The 19,731-nt window shown below is 36.2% G+C and overlaps 1 protein-coding gene across 1 annotated transcript; it reads right to left on the bottom strand.

Moving 5' to 3' along the window:
* Positions 1-28: 28 nt before the first annotated feature.
* Positions 29-5,988, bottom strand: LOC126700822 (protein DYAD). Its single transcript, XM_050399006.1, has 10 exons — positions 5,953-5,988; positions 4,611-4,677; positions 4,380-4,480; positions 3,850-4,225; positions 3,519-3,738; positions 2,985-3,368; positions 2,663-2,783; positions 2,458-2,550; positions 869-1,552; positions 29-448 (listed from the first exon to the last, which is right to left on the bottom strand). Exons 1-10 carry the CDS (start codon positions 5,986-5,988, stop codon positions 263-265), a joined length of 2,268 nt encoding a protein of 755 aa, XP_050254963.1. The 3' UTR covers positions 29-262.
* Between the last annotated feature and the right edge of the window lie 13,743 nt (positions 5,989-19,731).

Below are 19,731 nucleotides of genomic sequence, written 5' to 3'. Positions count from 1 at the left end.
TAATTTACTATATATTATAATGCTTACCAGAAAGGACAGGACCTTGTCTTACATAGATCTCAAGTTTTTCACTTTTAACCTTTACTTCCAAAAGAGAGAATCCTAGAACCTCCAAAAGATATGTTGTCTATATAAAACCCCTTCTTACAAGTTATATATGTATTGTTCAATCGTGTAAATATGACTTTACTAAGAATCTCTTTGTATACTTAACCCCTATAAACCTCTCCACATAACAATATAAAAATCAAAACAATCAACCCTAGTTAGACTTGTCCAAAGAAGGTTTGGGAGAAGCCAGACCCAACCACCACCCCTCTCCTGATGTCAACCACGAGGAGTTGGAGGTGGAAGAAGAGCTACCTCGAGGAGTTTGCTGCTTCTGGTCATCAGGGTTTCTTTTCATATCCTTGCTTTCTGTTTCTTCCTCATTCTCAACCATTTCGAACTGTAAGGTACAAAAAAGCACATCATAAACGCAGGAAAACTGATTCATTTTCCTCATATATAGTAAGTTAAACAGAACAATGCAAGAAGTACTAATATTTTTCACGTCTTGTTAAGGTTATGAGTTGTGATTGGAACAATATATGCACTCTCTCGTGAGTGATACCACTTTTATAATACATCGATGATAAGTTACGTCATAAGTTGTGAAAATTTTTATACCACTAGACTTATTAGGGAAAAATAGAAATAAGTCTACAGATACTATTTTTCGCAACTATTGCCATGATTTATTGTGATTGGTATATGATAAAAAATTAAAAATGATGTCAATGATAGAAGGGCTATATATCACTAGTGAAATTTTTTTTTATCCTTATGATTACACAATTGGAGGAGATGAGGGCTAAGAGATGCTCACCTGTGGCATTGGAGCAATGGAGGTCAGGTTAAAGTGCCTTCTTTGAGAGGTGATAGTCCCACAAAACGCAGTGTCAGTGTCACTCTGTTGTGTCTGAGGGGGCTCATTGAGGTTAATGAGGGAGTTTTTGGTTGTAGTGATACTATGGGTCTGGGGGGTCTCAGGTGGGAGAGGAGGAGAAGGAGAGGGTTTAGTGATTACACACTGAAGGATGGCATTGCTGACAGGGCGCCTCTCAGCCAATGGCTTGACAGGTGAAGTTGGGCGTGGGCCAAGTTGAGGCTTATATGGAGGGAGGAGATGAGATTTTAAGGTTGTGGAAGAGGCTGAAGGTGGAGTTGAGATCACTAGGTGGTCTTCAGGGTGGACCATAGACTGAGGGGATGTGATCATGTTTGGCTTTGGCCACAGAAAGGACCCCTGTGGCTTGCATATCCTGAACCCACTCTTCAGCCTTTTTATCTTTGCTGCCTTGTCCTCTGTTGCTGTTGTTACTGCTGCCTTGTCTCCTCCCTTGTCCTCTTGTTCTTCACCTGATTTGTTCTTCTGTTCCAACTGATCCTTTGTCTCTCTTACAGTGTGTGATGGTGTTGTTGGAGATCCTATCAATAATAGTGGTGGTGCTTCTGATTCTGGCATGATTGTTTCCTCCCCTGCAGCTGATTTCAGCATACCCATTTTCTCCTGCATTAATAAGCGTCCATCAATGCCACTTCATTTACCTCTTTTTTTTCATTTTTTCTTTTTTTTTTTAAGCAGCGCCCTTAGAATAATAGTTAACAATCTATTTTAGGAAAATTTTGATACTACTTTTATGGAAAATGGAAAAAACTGTTAAAATATTAATTGTTTTTTTTTTCCTTTTTTTATAATTTTTTTTTAAATAGATCATTAACCATTACCTTAACGGTATTCGTTAACATTTTTTTTTTTTTAAAATTTATAAACCACTTCATTTATTACGTAGTAGTTAATTCAGCACCATTATTCATGAAATATATGTTGTAGATCCCATGTTATAATGTCGTTTGCAATAATTATTGTCATTCCTCCATTAAATCAAAACATGACAAAACTGACAAAATATTAAGACAACTGCTCAGGTGTTATTCATGTCTAGTACATCTCAAAATTATCCCAAGTAGTTCATCAAAAAAAAAGAAAAAAAAAATTCTCCCAAGTATTATTACCCGGAAGGGAATTGTTAACCCATTTATTAAATGTTATACTTGGCCTTAAAAAAAATTTATTAAATGTTAAACTTTAGATTTTCTAATTAAATACAATCATGTTTTTGTATTAATTAATATAACATAAAAGTTATTATTTTCTCCTAAAGACAATTAATTGGCCAATACAGTGACAATATAAAATTTAATTGGGTAACCTTATACAGCATAGCTAGAACTACAAATGTCCTTTATTTATTAATGGATCAGCATGTGGGTCATTTCCAAAGTTCGGATGCTATGGTCTTGACAATAATTGTCAGGCGCTTCAGGGCAAAAAAATAGAAATCATGGCAATATACCTACGCACTTTCAATCGACAAAACAGCAAGGATTAGAGGATAGGTTCATGGTTGGTACCTCCATTCCACTCAAATATTGTGAAATTTTCATCAATTCTTTGACTTCTTTATCAACATTAGCTTTCCTATTCATCCAATCTGTATACATTTCCTGTGAAAACATTAAGCAAATAGTTGATTATTTGGAGGGGGAAAAATATCAAATAGTTAATACAGGCATCGTCAAGCTGAATTGAACACTAGCAAAATCTGTTAATGTTCACCTTCAATGGAATCAGTGAACCTTCTTCATGGTCCCAGTTCAGACATGTCACAGAAGAATTTGGGGTGGTGGCAATGGGTAGATTCTCCTCTTGCTTTTTGGTCACCAGCTCCTGAATATTCCTGTTTGACCAACATGATCAAAGACACAATAAGACTAAACTCCATTTCAGAAAAGTGACTGTTAAGAAAAAAGGCACTAGGTACTAAAATCCACAAAAGTGATAAATGAAATAAAAAATGGAAAGAGAGATGGCATTATTATCAATAAGAACAAGGCCAAATATATAAAGGATCAATACTATCAAGAAAAAAGGTCACTACTTTTTCATTTTGGCCATCTCTTCCTTGAGCTCCCCAAGCTCTCTGGTAGAAATAGCATCCTGAGAAGGGCCATCTCCTGGCTTCCACCCAGGTGGTGGAATCCAATAAGGGTCTTGAATCCCAGCATCTTTCCTAATATTTAGCAGATCAGCACTCTCCAGCCAATACTCCATGGCCCCTTCAGAATTGTGCCGCCGCCGGAACCGCTCCTCCCCTCCGGGCGCCACCTTTCCAGCCATATGCTTCAGCAAATGGTCTAATAAACCTGTATCACCAACGAGCTTCCTTGCCTCTGTTCTCAGTGCTGGCCTTAGTATTGGATTCCCAAAGAAAGCTTTTTGGTCCTTCATAATTTTCAAGATGTTCACCTCAGCCAGCTTGTACCTTCATAAATACAATTTCATGTATCAATTTAAAGAAATTTCCAAATCTATTCAAATACGAAAACTACTTTCAATTTACTATTAGACTAATTATGTAGTAAAAAGTTAAATTTTTTGACATAATTATTGGAACAGCTCTTTGTGTCCTCACCTGTCCACAGACCATCTTTCTATGGAATTTTTGATCTTTTTCTTTTTACTCTGATTGTGAACCTGAATTTGAGATTGCTTCTTCTGTCGCTTAGCTCTTTTGGGCATTTGAGCTCTTCTAGAACCATGGCACTTTCTCTTAAGATTCTTCTTTGCCTTAGATGACTCTAGCTCCACAGCTTCACCATCAACTTCTTCTACCTCATCCTCATCCTCATCATCTTCATCACCACCTTCCTCTTCATCTTTCCCTTTCCCTTTCCCTTCTTCTTCTGCTTCTTTATCTTTCACATTCATTGATAAAGTTTCAACCTTTTGCTCTTCATGCCTGCCTATGAACCTGACCCTCTTACGCTTACCCCACTGGACCATCCCAGTGAGATTGACCTCAGAGCTGCACATACCCTTTTTAGAAGCTGCATCCCTGAGCCTAGTCCTCGAGGCTGGGCCCGAGTCTGAGTCTTTCTCAGCCTCCATACAAGGCACAACCCAGAAGCTCCATGAGTTTCTCTTTTCTGCAATTTCCTGAGTTGTTAGTCTTCTATAAAGCACCTCTCCAGCAAGTTCTGAATCCATTATGTATTTCTCATTCAGTGAAGGAAGCTTCTTCCCCTCTGGTTTCTCACAATTCCCATTGCTAAAATGTGTACGAAGAGAGCAAGTGCTTGGATACCTCACTGCTACGTTAAATTCAGTTTTCTCACTCACCTGAAAAAAAAAAAAAAAAAAAAAACCCAAGTCATCAAACTGACCCAATTGAAAAAAATAACAATACTTGTTAAAAAGAACCCAGAAAAGATGTATATATGAAAAATAAAACAATAACAATAACAATGGTGGAACTTTTGTGTATAATATGTACCATGATGACCCTGATTGAGTTGAGCTGTTCTGGGGTTTGTGGTGTGAGCTTGGAGTGATCAATTTCATAGAAAGATCCCACCTTTATGTGCTCTATAGCATCTGCATTACCAGAAAAGTGCAACTGAATAAACTTGAGGGACATGGGTGTAAATCAGTAAATCTAAAAAAACGATGAGGGCATATCAGGGATGTGATAAAAGATGCCGAGTAGGGGTACAATTGGAAGAACCTTTGGACAGTGAATGTCTAGCCAAAGATGGCCTTTCTGTTTGCCCCAAGTCCAAGTACATCATTTCCTGCTCAAAACCAAAAGCCAAAAAACGAAAACGCAGTCACAAACAAATTATACACAATTATTATACATACCCATTTTTCTGATTTTATAATTATAAAAAATAGTAAAAAATACACACTTTTATCTTACCCAAAATACTAACTTTTACGGGTCCGGTCCGGTGCTAGACACAAAAATTGACGCTTGTTGTATTCGTGTTGCATGACAATATCAAGTCCATCTTCATGGTTCAAAATTTATTTATTTTAACTCTAATAGTCGACTACATCATTTAAATTTTTAAATAATGTAGTATTAGATACACCAATAATAAAGAGTGTCATTTTTTGCCTAGTACACTAAACACCTACAATTTTCTCTTTATATTAAATTTCCTAAACCTGACATTACTATGCCATTCGTTTTAAATAGATTTATTTTATAGATTAGATTAATTTTTTTTTTTTTTAGTATACTAGATACAAAATATGGTCTTCTCTCCAAGTTTCCTAAATCTAAATGCTGAATATTTAAAATAATACACTTTAGATTTATAATATATAATCTAAATCACAAAATAAATTTACAATGTACCATTTTACTCTCCAATTCATGACCAAAATACTAGAGAGCCTATTCAATCAAATGTTAAGAGTATTTGGGCTAATAATTCGCACTTTGACAAGCACACATCACACATGCACGTACACAAACACAATCTGCAAAGAATATACGCTGTTTAGCTGCAATTGCAAATATATATATCAGCAAGTGATAATGGTTTTGATATACAATACATGCTTTGCCATTCATGCGGGTTTTAGCAAATCTCATCATTATAGAAAACCAAAATCTTCTCTCTTTTTCTCTACTACACGTCCATGCACACAAACCCCACAAATATCGCTGATTTGCTCTAACAGGATCTGGACAACATTACACGCGCTTTTGTAGCGCGTGCTAAGACAACAAATTGCTACTACTCAGCAATATTCACGTTGGATTGTTTTTGCTTTAGCATCAAATCAACTCAAATAAATATATCAACCCCAATTTCACAGCGCGAGTGGAAACATACTTGAATAACCAAAAATAAAAAAAATAAAAATTGAAACTCAGACCACCATGCTTGTGTGAGTGAGTGACAGCCCTAACTAACAAAATAGAGATCACCAAAGATGCTAAACCATAACTTTTTGGCACAGCTTTTGTTAAAAAATTTCCAAGTAATGAGCTGTTAACAAATTGTGGCAAAGTAATAGAGAGAGAGAGAGAGAGAGAGAGAGAGAGAGATTACTTTAGCTGTGGCATTTACATTATCTAGCTCCTCCATGGTTGTGAATCTGTAAAGAAAATACGGACCAAAATGTTTAATGTGCATGGTAACAACTAACAATATGGTTAAAATAAAAACTAAGATGGGAATTTGAGCAAGATGTTGAAATGGGTTTTCAATATAATGTACTTTGCAGCTTTTATTTGTTTGGATTCATGTAGGGTTCTATGTATATTATATAAATAAACACTGTGGCTGTGTAAGAAAAAGCTTTAGAGTATAAACATGGCAAAATATGCAGACCCGAACTTAGAAACAAACAGTCACATTAAAATAATAATATTGCCCAATGAGTTTAAACTATGAGACTATGCAGGAGCTTGTAAAACTAGCAAAGAGTTGTATCTATTCTTATTTTGAATTGAAACAAAGACCCAGGTTAGTTTGATTCATGAAAAATGAGTTTGAATTGCTTGGGTTAGATTTCCAGGTACTTTGCTATTGGTTCACATCAAAAAAGATTTCCAGGTACTTTCCTATTGGTTACATCAAAAAAGATTTCCATGTACTGAAAGTCAGAAAACCCATTTCCTAGAAAACAAGTACAAGCTTTTAAAAAAACTCCAAAACCCATTTTACAGTTTCCCTTCAGTTTCCTACGATTTTTCTCGTGAGCCAAACAACTTATACATTCTTATCTCCAAGAAAACTTGAAATGCAAGAAAAGAAAAACGCAAAAAAAAAAAGAAAAAAAAAGGGGTTATTAACTTATTACCTTTGTGAAATATACTGAAAACCCAAGTGGAATTTGACAAAAACAAGTTATAAAACCTGCAAAAAAAAAACCATCACCAAACAAGTTCATTGTGTCAAATTTCCATCACAGACTTAGTTCCATGAAACTTATCATGTCAGAACCAAACAGAGAAAATAGCTACCTAAGCAGACCTTAATTCTGATCGATGAGAATTAATTTGTTGTATCAACAAGTTGCTTTTTCTTTCTTTGTTTCCTTTTTCTCTGTGATATTTTTCTCGAGAAAGTGGGAGCGAAAATTTGTTATGAGTGAAATCCGATTGAGCGTAGTGTCACCATTTCATATATATGAGAGAGAGAGAGAGAGAGAGAGAGAGGCAATGATTATCAGACGTGTTGGACCTCACGTGACCTTTGGTCCCCTATAAACGGTTTGGGAATTTTTTGAAGTTACCGAAAATGCCCCTGTTGAACTTTTGCATGAGTGATATGAGACACTACTAGTATTGTTTATACTTTATACACTATTACCAGTACTTTCTCATTGTGTCACCCAAGTTATGTAGCTACACCTAGCAAAATGTTTTGAGTTTGTGCAAGTTTGGATTTGGACTGACTCAATTTCCTTTAGGGGTCTAAAAATCATTGTCCACCAAAAAAAATGGTTTGAGTTTGTGCAAAAGTTTGGATTTGGGTGGGTTAACATGTTTGGATTTAATTTTGTCGGGTTTACATATAGCAGTCAATAGTGTGATATACAAAATATTTCACTTTTTTATTTGTAACTTTTTAGAGTGATGAGTTTTTATTAGAATCACCTTCATATTATTAATTCCACCGTTAATGTCAATTTTATTAGTGTCTCTTTAGTATGACTTATTACTTTAATTTTTAGAAATATGTTAATTGAAGAAAACTATACTTAAGGGGGGGAAAATGAAGTTTTTTTTTTTTTTTTTTTTTTTTTGAGAAATGAAGTTAAAAAGAAACTGTACTTTGAAAAAGTGTAATTTCAAAACAATATTTCAAATGGGTTTGTATCGATCACAACATGCCATGCAAGCAGTTGTGAAAACTTTGTCATCAAATAAAATTTATTATTTTCAAAATCTATGAGAAACTTTGGCTTGACTAGTTTTGATCGGCGATGCACCTTAATTGCGTTATGTTGGATGATAATTATATCCCCACCTCAAACGTGATTGGTTATTTCTTTTTCTCATTCAGATATTTGTACCATCTATATGGTAGACTAGAATTTGCATTACAAAGATTTTCATCGATTTCTATGATATGATATCATATAGGCTTTTTTTTTAGCTAAATTTTTAGAATTTATATTGGTCAGCTTAACGTTTAAGTTTCTCAAAAAAGAACAAAAGCTTTACGTTCAATGATGACTAAAGATACACATAATCGGTCCATAATTTGAAAGAGTTCCTTTTCTTTTCTTTTTTTAGAGATAATAGCTTTTAGCACGAATTTTTTTTTTTTTTCTAGCTCATATTTTAGGGTCAGAACCCAATATATTGGAAAAAGAATTAGTTTTTCATAAAAGGCAATACCAAAATAGGTTTCTAATATAAAAAATACAATGGTACAATCTGACTTAGAAAAAGCTTAAAAATGACAATCTCTTATCCTATAAAGTTACTTTAACATAAACACAACTCGACAATCTAATTTAAATAATTATACCTAAACATAAGAATGTCTTATATATTCCAGCAAAATATTTTTTGAAGTCTCTAATCATCTGGCACTTCTTCTATTATATTTGAGCTTCCACTTTTTTTTTTCTTCTGCATTGCAATAAATATATCTAAAAGTTAGCTTCTAATTATGCATATATTAATCCCAAAAGATATTTTTAAAGTAAATAATTAACATAAATAATTATTGCAAAAAAAAGGAGTATAATATCTTGCAAGTGTCTTATTCATTTGTGCAATCAAAGCACTAACATTATCCTTAAGAATCAATTGCCAATAAAAGAAAAAAAAAACTAATAATCGATAAGCTTAATTAAAAGCATAAAACTTTTTTAAGCAAAGGGAAAATTTCCTCAATACCAAACAACTAGTACTGGTGATACGGTATCACACACAACAATATCTTGATAAAGCTCAAAAGCCCCCAAAGTACCAAACCCCCAAATTTTAAAGCTTTCTAAAAAGAAACTTAAAAGGCAAAAGGAAAGCTTTTTCTTTTAGTTTCTTCCGCCAAGAAGATCAAAGTTCCGCACAGCTTTAACACCTCATCCTTAATTATCGAAAATTATATATATATATATATATAAAAAAATGTCACATCAATATGATTGCAAAATTTGGGATATATGTACATCCCTCCAATATGTTAAAGTTTAAAACCATTTTCGGCCATTGCATAGCTAACCCAAAATACAATCACAGTAAGAGCATCCATAATGAAAAATGTCATCTTATCCTATTTTATTATTTTAAAAAACTACTTTATCAATTATATCATACTATTTTACAATATACCCAACATCTCAATTTTTATTTTACAATACAACACATTAAAATAATATAAATTATACAATAAAATAATAACAAATTATCTATCACTCCTCTCTCTCTCTCATTTCTGTCCCTACCTCTATGTCTCTCTCTCAACAACCAAACAACCCAATCACTACCATACCACCACCATGCCCACCATGCCACCATTACCCACTGTCCACCAAAATCTCACTGGAACCAAAAATCCAAATTAAGAAGAAAACAAAAAAAAAACCCAAAAAATACCTACCAAACCCATTAAAAAAAGCCAAACAACCCAGTCACCACCACCGCGCCTTCAACACTACCCACTACCCACCAAAATCCCATCGGAACAAAAACCCATATTAAAAAAAAAAAAAAAAATCCCAAATCAACCCCGATCAAAACCCAAATAGTTGTTGAGCAAAACCTCGACCAAAATCCCACTAGAAAACACACACACTGTTGTTGAGCAAAACCCAAATCAACCCCGATCAAAACACAACACATAAAACCCAAATATTAAAAAAACACACTTGTTGAGCAAAACCCAGATCAACGCCGATCAAAATACACAAAACACATTGCACCACCCCTGCTAGATCAATGTTTCTTCCATAGCACCACAACACACAAAACCTAGCCCATCTTCATCGAGCTTAAGCAACCCATTATCGGCGAGAATCACAGCCCATCATCGATGAGCTTGAGCAACCCATGCCAGACCCATGCTAGAATATGCCCACCGTGACAGAGAGACGTGATGAGAGAGAGAGAGGTTGTTGTGGAGAAGGATAGAAGAGATGAAAAACATAGAAAATAAAGAGAGAGAAAAAGTTAGATTCATTTATGGGTGAATAAAAAACTATTATTTAGTTTTACAATTGTGCTACAGTGCCATCCTACATTTAGGATGGCACTGTAGCACAATTGCAAAAAAATTTGCAATTCTGGCATTTTACAAGTCCGGTTGCCAACACATTTTTATGCCTTGATTGTACTTTTCCCCTACATTTTCCATTTGCAAGCCTAGTTGTGAAAGCTCTCATAGTTGGGAAGCTATTTAAAACCCTAGGAAAAGTTAGGATATATGGGTCATCTCAACTAAAAAAAAAAAAATTGATAGAACTCTATATGATAATTGAACAAAAGGGATAAATTTTCAATGTACAGAATTCACATTGTTCGATTCGAAAAGTTACCTTCATAAAACTGATGACTCAAACGTGTTTGGTCTCTGCTCTTAGTCTCTTTACTTTCTTCCACTCACTACACAATTTTCTCTACAATATTTTCTCCTTAATTTCAACACTAACACTAATCTAGTTCATGAGAAATATCCAAATGCAAACTCGGAATAATTAGGCCAGACACACTTGTAGAAGGCGATGGCAACAAAGACGATAATGACTGAAGAGTGACAATAATCTGAGAAGGGTCGTGTTAGGAGTTTTGTTAGTAAGATCAAAAGAATTTAACAAAGAGGTAGTCATAGCAAAATTCGAATTCTACTTATACAGCCATGTTGATGTAGGATGTCCCTTTATGCAGTATAATTTACAATCTCATGAAAGGCAACCGCTGTATACAATTTCAGTGTAATTGTACAAATCATTGCAACGCTTTTTGCAGCGTTTTGTGCATCTCTTTTTCCTTAACTGCGCCTTATCTTCACACGGAGTGTGAGAGGGAAAGCAAGGTGGAAATAGAGAATTAAGTGAGAAAAAGGAAGAAAAGGATCAGCTTGCACTGCATTTATTATATACCATTCTTTTTCTTTTTTGATAACAAAAAAAATGGGTAGAGGACAATCTGAGTTGGCGTATTCCACTTAGACATGACCATAATGACACCCTACCCACTAGGCCTAGACATATGGGAGCAGGGAATTCGGATGAGCCATAATTGTGCACTCAGCCCTGTTAATCTAAGATGCTAGTAAGCATGAGTCAAGAGCATAAAATTATTTCCTAAACGCTTCCCATTCTAACACTATACTAAATGAAAGCAAGCATAAATCTAGATCAAACATAACTAACAACTAAATACTTAAATCCAATTTGATTAAACTTTATTACAAAGTTCAAAGAAAGCACTTACTAGCATAAATCCTTTGCAAATGCTAAGAACTAGAAGATCTCCTAAGAAAGTACAAATGAAGAGACCTCAACAAGTTTTGTGTGTTCGTGGTCTCCTTTTTTGTAAAGATAACAATGTCCTTTCTATTGACTTCCACGAGTGCTTTGACAATTTGTCCTTTATATTATTGCGCCTGAGAGGTTGCCTTGTAACATGAAAGGTCATCTATCGAGTGGACAATTTTATTTACTGTCATAACATATTATCTTTTGTTTATCAAATCTTTTGAATTGTACTCTGAAAATGAATACACACAAATATAAATACATAGGAGATGAATACATATAAACATAAATATATAAGAGATTATGAGACGACTTACATATTCTTTAACTATTTTTTAAATGAAAAAATACAAAAAGAATATAATCCATGAATTTTTGTCAAAATTAAACTGACTATTGTGATTTTAATTTGAATAAACTTTTAGAAATGTCTAAATTGATATTGGTTGGGTTAGAGGGGTTTTTTTTTTTCAACCTTGTCGGGTAAATAAGTTTCTAATCTAATTCAACCCATCACATGTGTGTAAATTGTAGATTCCAACCCAACCTCATCCTTATGGGTCTAAGTGATTCAGTGGTCAATAGTTACATGTTTCCTGCATCGTAAAAATTGGATATTTATAATCTATTTCAAAACTTTTTTTTAAAAATAAATTATTACACTTTTTTTTTAGAGAGTTTCAACCTATGACATCCGCTTTACCAAGACACCAATTCAGTTTTTGGTGTAGGTGGGGATTGAACCCCAAATCTCTTACAATTATTAGAAACTTTACCAGTTGAACTAATTGAAACCCACAAATAAATTATTACACTTTAAATAATATTATGTTAATGGGTGTCTTTAGGAAAATTGTTATTAAACCATATTAGGAAGGTTTTTAACACAACTTTCATGGAAAATATAAATAATTGTTAGAAAAATTAATTGCTTTATCATTCTCTCATAAAATGTTTCTAAAAATAGTTCATAAACCAATGCTTTTAGAGCATTCATTAACATTTCCTATTTAAATAATATGCCTAAATTATATACCAAAATAAACCTAACAAAAAACATTAAAAATAAAAGTAATAAAACAAACTTTTATATATATATATATATATATATATATATATAACGAGTTGTGTTATGTCATATAAACTGAAAAAATCATCAACTTTTTTTTTTTGAGGAAAAAAAAAAAATCATCAACTTGAACCCAATACAACACAATACTCAAGATAAAATTCAAACCCAAGCCAATCCTACCTATGATCTATGAAACCAACCCAAGGCACCAAGTTGAGTTGGGTTGGGTTGAGTCAGGCTTGTTTTGTTGGATTTGTGGGTTAGATGCACACTCTTGCCCCAAGCATTACTTTTTGCAAATCCTTTTCCAACTTCTCATGAATCTTTTTTCCTTTTTTTTTTTTCCTTTCTTCCTATCTACACATGGGCTGAAACAAAGGAAAGCAATTGGGCTAGCCCTTCAAGCTCGAAAGATCAACCAAATGGGTAATGGGTGTCTAAGAAGTATATAAGGTTTCTTTACCTTTCCGTCACTACTGAATGTGGGAATCCAGGCTTCTGCACACGTGCATATGACTCAAGGCTTGCAAGTAAGACATTATTTTCTGATACTATTGGTAATACCTCAAGTCTTTCAAGCCCAAAAGACCAGCCTTATAGGAAGAGATGGTTAGGAGTTATAAACTTTTCAATAGATAACTTCTAAGTACTTTCCCATTAGACTAGACTTTTACGCTTGGAGAACCAGAAAGTGTTCCAAATGAGGAATTAGAGAAGAAGGGAGAGGTTTATCAACTTGAACTACAATTAGCACAAGTATATATACATACAAAGGCCATGCTACCATGATCTTCACGACTGGTTTTCCTAATTAATACTATTTCCACCCATAACTCTCCTCCCCTTCTTTAAATATTTTGTTACGTTTACAATTTGGACCAAAAAAAAAAAAAACTAATTTATAGGATCTCTACACCCTTTCTTATGCTTGTATGAAACAATTAAATTGGTTCAATTTTAAATTTGTTATTGTTTTGGCCACTCATTTATGAAATTCTAGTTCCATCCCTAGCATAGGTCAAGAGTTATTAAAAGAGCTATTATATATACTGAGGAAGTAGCTATTATTTAAATGTAAAATTCACACATAATTCTAATTGTATTCAATCTAGTTGGTATATAGTATGATTTAAACATTAAAAAGCTGTTGATGTCCAAAATATTACAAGTATTGAAGTCCAAAACTAATGAGCCCTTAAGGATAGAAAGTCCCAATCCATAAGCTAAGGCCCTTTTAAAATAGGTAAAAGGAAGCCCAAGCTCATGAATGGGTAAGCCTTAGGCCTTAGAGAAGGAAGAAAAAAGCAAAGGAAGCTTGGTCCAGTCTCTGTGAGAAGAACCCCCAAGGAGCCCAAAAAAAGACTGGTCCAGGATACTAAGGAGCTACCAGAACCAGGGAGGAGAAATTCGGGAAGTGCAGGAAAGAATCAGCTGGGACATGGATAGCTCAGAGAAGCATGCTCATAGGCATAAGGAACGAAGAAAGACATGTCCCATAAACTGCCTGCAACCCAAAAAAAAGGATTTGGAAACAGATAATGACTTAGGAACTAGCACTTATGAAGGGAAGCGTGGTACCTCGGGAAAAGTAGCAAGATGAACCATTAAGGAAGGTGGCTAGGGATCTTTCAGCTTGACAGAGGAGAATCTTCCGATTTAGAGAAAAAAGACAAAGGATGAGATAGCTGTCAGGGTAATTTTTGCGACAAAGGTTGAGATTGTAGAAATGAGCCCAAAAACTCCAATTGGATTTGTTAAATTCATCTGTTATTTGGAGAGCCAAGCCCAAAATTCGCAATCTGAGGTACACAAAGGCTAATGGTGCTTTATGGAAAGAGAAAACCAACACAAAATGAAACACAAGAAAGTGCAAAAACTATATATTCTTAAGTCAGAAATTTCAACCCACAGTCACCAAGAGGGAGAAATAAGGGAGGTCCCAAGCAAGAGAGGGAGAGTTCACCTGTATCAGTATTTTCACCTCCAAGCCTTCAAATTGTCCATACACTAGGTAGCTGACTGGGCTTTTGTGTCAAAGTTTTGGGTTTTTTGTAGGAAAATGTTGTTCCCTCTTGTGGGTTGGTGATGAATATTTATATCAAGCTTTAGGGGATGCTTGTGACCAGTTTTTTAGTTGGGAGGAAGGCCTTGGACTTTTCAGATGCTATTTCTATGACTTGGTGTATTATGTTTTATGCTTAGGGAAAGGATTGGTTGCTTTTTGCATGATTTTGGAAATAAAGTTGTTTCCTCTTCATGGCTAATATCTCTAGTCTTTGTAGACCTTGGAAAACTACATTTGGGTGGCTGAGTGGGCTAGGTTGTTAAGCCTTTTTCTTATAATTAGCTATGCTTTGGTGTGGAAAATGGAACTAGGCTGAAAATTAGGGGCACAATCACCCAGAGCATGGAGTCAAATCTGGGGTAGAAATTTCTGACACTGGACCTCCTTCATGGGCCCTAAGTGCCCCCAACGTCCCTAGCCCACTTTGTGGCACATATGGACTGGGCCCCTGTAAAGGTCCAATAGGAACTAAACCCAAACCCACCAAACCATTCCTACTTAATTCCCTAACCATTTGCATGGGCTTGGGCCATGCAACAAAGCAAAATACATTAATAAGATACATTAGACGGATCTGCTAAGCAATTGAGCTTAGCCGTTCTGTTGAACTATAAAAATTGTTACGAAAATGACTATTAATATTAGCCCCCCTCGCATGAATGGCGCTTGTGGCATGCGTGTGAGCTTCACAGAATTTTCGCAAGCTCTGAATACTTGATGAATTATGGTATGGGCCCACACCTGATGACAACATAGCCCATTAAATCTTCGTACGTTGCACGGACTAGCACATTGCCTGGGCATTTTTTTTTTCTTTCTAAAATCCCTCTTCCTTATCTCATGTTGTTGCTGCCATCATTGTTATTGACCTATACACATACATATATTTGTCTCACCCTCCTTTCCCTTTCTTTTTCTTCCTCTTTATTTTTTGGTCCACACCTTTTCCTTTGTTTCCTTGGTCTTCATTTTTATTCTTTACTTCAAGTAATAGGCGTGTCAAAGTCAGACTCCTTTATGACTTTTGTCTTATATATATGTGTGTGTGTGTAATATATGTCTAGCCATTTCTTCTCTTCTTTTGTTTTTGGTCCACACCTTTTCCTTGGGTAAAAGGCGTGTTAAGGTCAGGCCAACATAAAAGAATGGCCTCCCACCACTTGTTTGCACCCACCAACATTAGGTTCACCTTAGAAAGTGGGACACGAATTTCTCATTTTTTTTTCTTTTTGCCGAATGGTTCTCCACTTTGCTGTGTTGGGCACTTTGTCAGTCCATTCTGCTATCACCGTGACTGACCAGTGAGGCAAGAAGAAGGTCAAGAAAGAAAGGGTACAAGGGCAAGAGTGAAGAGATCAGCTCTTCCCATGGTTTGATTTTTATCTTCCTAGTCTTGCCTTATCCTCCTACCATACAAGCAGAGCCAAATGAGTTCAAAATGGTCGCGCTCCAAGGGTGGCAGCAAGAGTTCGAAATGGTCATAGATCCAGGATAGTGGTGGTTCGTCGCTGTCGTTTGGTGGGTCGACGGTTGACGACTCACCACTGAGACCGCTTTGCAATCCATGGGTCACGACAACTTCGCCTTTCCCTTTTCCTTTGCCGCTCAATCCCGCGACTGCAAATGAGGAAAAAATGGAGATTAGGTCTGACATTGTGGATTTTGATGAGTTTAATCTTCCACCACTGAATGGCATAACAGAGCTCCGACTTTGTTGCCAAGAGGTACTTCCCATTCCTATCATTTTTAGTATGGAATGTGGCCACTTTGTTGATTGGGACCGTTAGGTTGATAGGGAATTTCAAGATATTGAGTTTGTGAATTTATTGAATTGGTCTCAAATCTATGGTAATGTATTGGTGTCCCCCAGTCTAAACATGAAAAAAGACATTGCCGGGTTGCGACATTTGGTTCATAGGTGGAACTCAGCAACCCATAAATTCTTTTTTGCTTGGGGTGAGGCTACTATAAATTTAGAGGATGTAGAGAAAATTTTATTGTTGCCCTTGGTGGGTTGCAAGTGGCCATGGCCGATTGTGTTAGTTGAAGGGAGTGAGGGTATCATTGAAGAATTGTACATGGGTTATAGTGGTTGTGATGCTCCATCATGTAATAAACACTCTCGATTTGCTGCATGAGTTTGGTATTTTGAAAACTTTGAGGGAACCCTTGTTCGTCGTGTTGCTTTCGTGGTTTATTGGCTGAATCGCTATGTGTTAACTAAGTCCCCCTTTGATCATAAAAAAGCATATTTGTTTCCTCTGGCTGTATTGCTGGCTCGCGGCAAATCTCTCGCTATGGGCACCATGTGCTTAAGTAACTTGTATAATCATTTGGATGCTCTTCACACTTTCAAAATAGAGGGATCATTGCATTATGCCGTGGTAACTCATTTGAACTTGGCATTACTGCAAGTTTGGGTGTAGGAACGTGCTTTTCCTCTCGTAGCATACACTCGTTCCATCACAGCTATTCACAAGCGCTATCCACCAAGTCCTAAGAACAACCAGCTTAATTTTTTTACAAAAATTTTGTGAATCTCCTCCCATACTTCTTAAGTGGATAGGAGTTAAGTCTCCCTCACTATCTTGGGTCAAGTTGATGGATAGGGAGGTTGACTTTATCTGGCATCCATATGTTAGCATTGTCGATGGTTTTTTGTTAACATTGTTGGATGAAGATGTTGAGTCTAATGTGAGTGCATATAGTTTTTTGTTAGCTCATACTCCACTTTGGTTATTTCCTTGTGGTCCCTCAAGTTCTTGGGCACGGTACAACCTACACAGAGTTAGGCGTCAGTTTGGGTATGATCAAGGTGTGCCGAGTGAGAACCCAGTGGTCCTTGACAATGAGCATTCTGTGACTCCATTCGTTTTGCAAACCGGGCATTCTTGCTTGAATATGGCACCTCCGCTGGCATTGCTTCCTGAAAATCCGAGAGTTGGGGTTCTTACTCGGAGGGCTTGTCGATATTGGAATAAGATAGCTGTTAGGTTCAATGATTACGTAGTGGCTAGTAGGAATGAATGCATTTTCCCTCCCCTTCCTTTGGCACCACTTAATAGGTCGCCATATGAAATTTAGTCATGGGTTGATCGCATATTTTACAAAAGAGAAAATAGGTTTTGTGGCTTGGCATGATGAGGTAGCAGCTTGGGTGGCATACACAGGCGAAGTTCCTAAACCTTGGAAAAAATATGAACCCATGGCTAAAGCTTGCGTTTCTATTCCTTTGGTGCGTGGTGAGGTCTTGAATGCCAAGCCCCAAGCTAAAAGGGAAAGACCATAAACTTTTGTCGATGCCTCTGCCCTTCATCCTCCCTTTCCTAAAAAAATCTGCTCCTCAGTAGCTGCGGGCTCGAGGGTTTTATCCCGCACAATGTTGGCGCTTCGCGCCATGAAGGATGATGCTCTTGCGCCCTTGAATTGTGCCGTCACAATGCATCCTTTGCCTAGACCTGAGGTTTCTGACAACTAGGTACGTCCACTTCCTTCTCTTTTCCTCATTATTTCATTTATTTATATATTTTATTATTATTAGTTTTTGTTTTGGTTATTTTATCATTCATATACATTTTTTTTTTTTTTTATCTATCACTCCACTGGACTAACATCACTCCCCTTTTTTTCTTTTTTCTTTTTTTTTAGGTTCCTTCTTCTCCTGTGGTCTTTGACGGAAGAGTGATATCCTAGATTCATTTGAAAATGACTTGTCGGACGATTGTGAGAATGTTGCAGTATCTATTGCTGCTGCCTCCCCCTTTATCACTATAGAAGAAAGGTCTTTAGTGGGCCCCGACAATGAGATGACCTTGGTGAGTCAATTCCTCCAGTTTTTTCTAATCCACCCCTTGTTCCTCCTTTTCTCTCTCTCTCTCTCTCTCTCTCTCTCTCTCTCTCTCTCTTTTAATTTTATTTTACTAAAGGGGATCACCACCCTCTCATTCAGGATATTTCACTTATTGAAGAAAGCTATGATGAGACAAGTGAAAGTTCAGCTGGAACCACAGTGAGCCTTACAACAAAATTTTTTTTTTTTTTTTTAAATAATAATAACTTTATGCCTCTACTCATACCATGTGACTTCATGTGCATAAGGGACTTTGGATGTGAGCAAGGGAGTCGATGCTGTCGGGGAGGCGACCAACATGAAGCTTGTGATCACAAAAGCCTCAGTGAGTATTTTAATGCTTCCGGGGGTATGCATGTTCATATATATGTGTGTGTACATATATATGTGTGTGTGTGTGTGTGTGTGTGTGTGTACATATATGTCTTTCACTTCTTCTTTTTTTTAGTTTGTACATACATTTTGACTGGTCTATATATCACTTACCTACAGGTTTAGGTTACCCTCGGTATAGGTGTTGAGGCACCCGTCGATGCCACCATCGTATCAAATTCTTAGATTGAACCCATGTCCACATGTCTTGATTCCCTAGCTCTCATTTCTAATGGGGAGCACATCGAAGCTTTCTTAGGCAGGTTCGAACAAGATAGAAATAATGAGCATGAGGCTTTCCATTTCTACAACTTCCTAGGCCCAAGCGCACGTATCCATATCGGTTCTCAGTCCCTTTAGAGAGTGTTCCATTGTTGGAACATCTATAAACTAGGCACAATGATTTCATCAGGCAGTTGACAGTCGATTCAGTTGTCAGGAATCCTTTATTGAGGATCTTGGCTGCGGTGCTTATGGATATGCAAGAAACTCAGGTGAATGCCTTAACTAAAGAGCGATTGTTTGAGTGGAGGGATACTGTGAGAGACTTACATAAGGCTAGTTTGGAAGTTTCCTGTGTTCTCTGTCATCTTCAAGATTTTGCTACATTGTGATTTCGTAGTGACATGAAGATTCGTGATTGGCATCTATTGTGGGACGGATTTCTGAATTGGAAACAGAGCTCGCAATATTGAAGTCAGAAATGGTCTAGTTGCAAAGAAGTGCTCCAGATGCCATCATCTTGGATAACACTACCATTCATGGCCTGCTTTGAGTTTCCACCGTCTCTTTATCACATGCTTTTTTTTTTTTTAGACAGATGTATCTTGTAGGGAAAAGTGCTTAGACCCTTTTTTTTGGGTCCTTGTGTATGGAGACGCCCCACATCTTCTTTTGTTTTAGGTTGTGTACATGTACTGAACAACCCCTTTGGCTTTGTATTTGGTATTTTGCTTAGATTAACCTGGCATGGTTAATGTGACCCACATTTTGTATCTAAACATATTATGTATAAAATATATTATCAAACGCGT

Source organism: Quercus robur, chromosome 9, assembly GCF_932294415.1.
Source record: "Quercus robur chromosome 9, dhQueRobu3.1, whole genome shotgun sequence".
In the NCBI taxonomy this organism is placed as follows: domain Eukaryota; kingdom Viridiplantae; phylum Streptophyta; class Magnoliopsida; order Fagales; family Fagaceae; genus Quercus; species Quercus robur.
Note: the sequence above shows the minus strand (reverse complement) of the source record. Positions and strands in the feature narration are given on the sequence as shown.